This window comes from Vombatus ursinus, unplaced genomic scaffold, assembly GCF_900497805.2.
Source record: "Vombatus ursinus unplaced genomic scaffold, bare-nosed wombat genome assembly UNPS02002432.1, whole genome shotgun sequence".
NCBI lineage: Eukaryota > Metazoa > Chordata > Mammalia > Diprotodontia > Vombatidae > Vombatus > Vombatus ursinus.
Window position 1 is genome coordinate 1,929 of NW_020942210.1, and position 1,936 is coordinate 3,864.

Sequence of the window (1,936 nt, forward strand, 5' to 3'; positions counted from 1 at the left end):
GGGGGGGGGGGGAAGAAGAGGTGAGGTGAGCGCATTTTTTCCTCCCCGTTCACCCAGTGCCCTCACAATCGATTCTTCATTTCCTCTGGGGATTTTCGATGCAGCTCGCGGTAGGAGTCTTCAAACACATGGTCACGGCGGACGTGCACAGCCATGTCTTCTTTCCGGAGTCCCTCATCTAGACGCTCTAGCTCTTGGCGGAAATACCTGGGGAACAGGGAGGAGGAAGACTTCAGTCTGGTCATCCTATGGGAACATAGGAGGGAAGGCAGGGGTGTGGGCAGACTTAGCAAGGCTGGACTAAGTTAAGACAACAGAGCGACAGGAATCCCAAACAAGTAGCTGGGGGTTGAGGGCTTAAGAATATATTCCAAGACCCAATTTGTGGGAGCATGAAGGCACACAGGCACCCCCACATAGCAGCCATTTACCATTGCTCCCTACATTTCCCTCAAGTGAGGCAACAGGCAGTGGAGTTGGAATAACCCTTCCCCACGGGGCCTAGACCTGCAGACTCAGATCATGCCCATGGATACCCAGAGAGAAGAGGACAACCACGGGCCCTTGAACTATCTGCTTCAAGCCCAGGGTGGCCAACAGGACCCGAAACACAATAACTGACTACCCAAGGTTGTGGCATTCTAGGGCTCGTGCTACGTGACAAATTGTAGAATTAGAATGTAGTCTGACCAAGTGTCCCTACCCCCCGCCCCCCTCAATCCCCCGCCTTCATTTTACAGATTGGGAAACTGGACAGTGACAGTCAGTACTGGTGTGCAGGCCAGGAAGCCTCACTACCAGGGGCCCAAGTGCTTCGTATGCATGAAACAGTGACTGACACAAACGTGTCTTTTGTCCCCCCAGGAAAGAATCAGGCTCAGCACCCGCAGTGGCCCCCACTTCTATACCACGTCACATACTTGCGCTTAACATCGAAGTCGAGCACGCGGATGTAGTCCACTAGGACAGCAAAGGGCCCGTCTGCGAGATGGGTGGTGGACTGGCGTAGGATCTGATTTAGCACAGTGCGGTGAGTCTCTGAGGACAGGGGAGAAAGTGGGCATTAGGATGGGTGCTTGTGATCCGAGTCCTATCTCCCCTAGCTCCACGGACATGTCACGTGCAGAGTCTGGCCAGGCCCCAGTGACGGAGGCACATGCCCCTTGGCCAAGCTTGAGCTTAAGCCCCTGCTAGGGTTGAAGTGTGTGTGAGAAGGGTAGGTCCTCAGATGTCAGGCTGTCCATCCTCCCTCCCGTTTGGTCTCCCAACTCTCAACTAAGGAAGGGCAGGCTGAAGTTGGAGACATGGGATTCTGCTGCCTGACTCTTCAGGGTAGCTTTGGGGCCAACCCAGGCTAGCACGATCAACTGTACTCCACTGATCCTTCCCAAGGGCAGTCTAGGGAAGGACAGCTCTCCTCTCCTCCTCACCTGCAAACCGAAGAAATTTCTGTGTGTCTGGGGGCAGGCTGGAGGAAATGTGCATAGATGAGGGCTCTCGGGAGAAGAAGGGGTCCAGGGAAGAGGGGGTGGCAGGGGTCAAAGGAGCAGGGGAGAGTGGCGGTGGCTCATCCTTGATGTGAGCCAGCTGGCTTTCCCGCGTGTCCCGAACAGGTGGCTTACTCTCCCGTTCAGTGGCATGAACCAGAAAGAAGGCTTCGACAGCAGGCTGCAGCACTGGGGAGGGGGAACAGGAAGAAGGGATGAGCAGAGCAGATTACACCTTGGACCAGCAAGGGAAGGAAGACGGGGCCCACTGCCCGGGAGGCCCCATGCGCTCACCTAGCACTGCATGTTGATCATGGGATTCTTCGAGCTCCTTCAAACACTCGCCCAGCATGTCCCAGAGTTCATCTAGGCTCAGCTGCTCACTAAGCAGGGGAAGATCAGGGGGGTCTCTCTTCTTTCTCCTTCTCGCTCTGATGGCTTCCTTCGGA

At 55.6% G+C, this 1,936-nt stretch overlaps 1 protein-coding gene across 1 annotated transcript in view; it reads right to left on the reverse strand.

The window, feature by feature from the left end:
• The window catches only part of LOC114048619 (E3 ubiquitin-protein ligase HUWE1-like), a gene marked incomplete at its 5' end in the record, with an annotated part of 3,548 nt that extends 1,624 nt beyond the window's left edge, over positions 1–1,924 (reverse strand). Inside the window, 5 exon segments of the mRNA XM_027869662.1 lie at positions 67–207; positions 921–1,038; positions 1,431–1,676; positions 1,782–1,893; positions 1,895–1,924. Coding sequence (XP_027725463.1) covers positions 67–207; positions 921–1,038; positions 1,431–1,676; positions 1,782–1,893; positions 1,895–1,924 — 647 coding nt within the window.
• Positions 1,925–1,936: the final 12 nt, after the last annotated feature.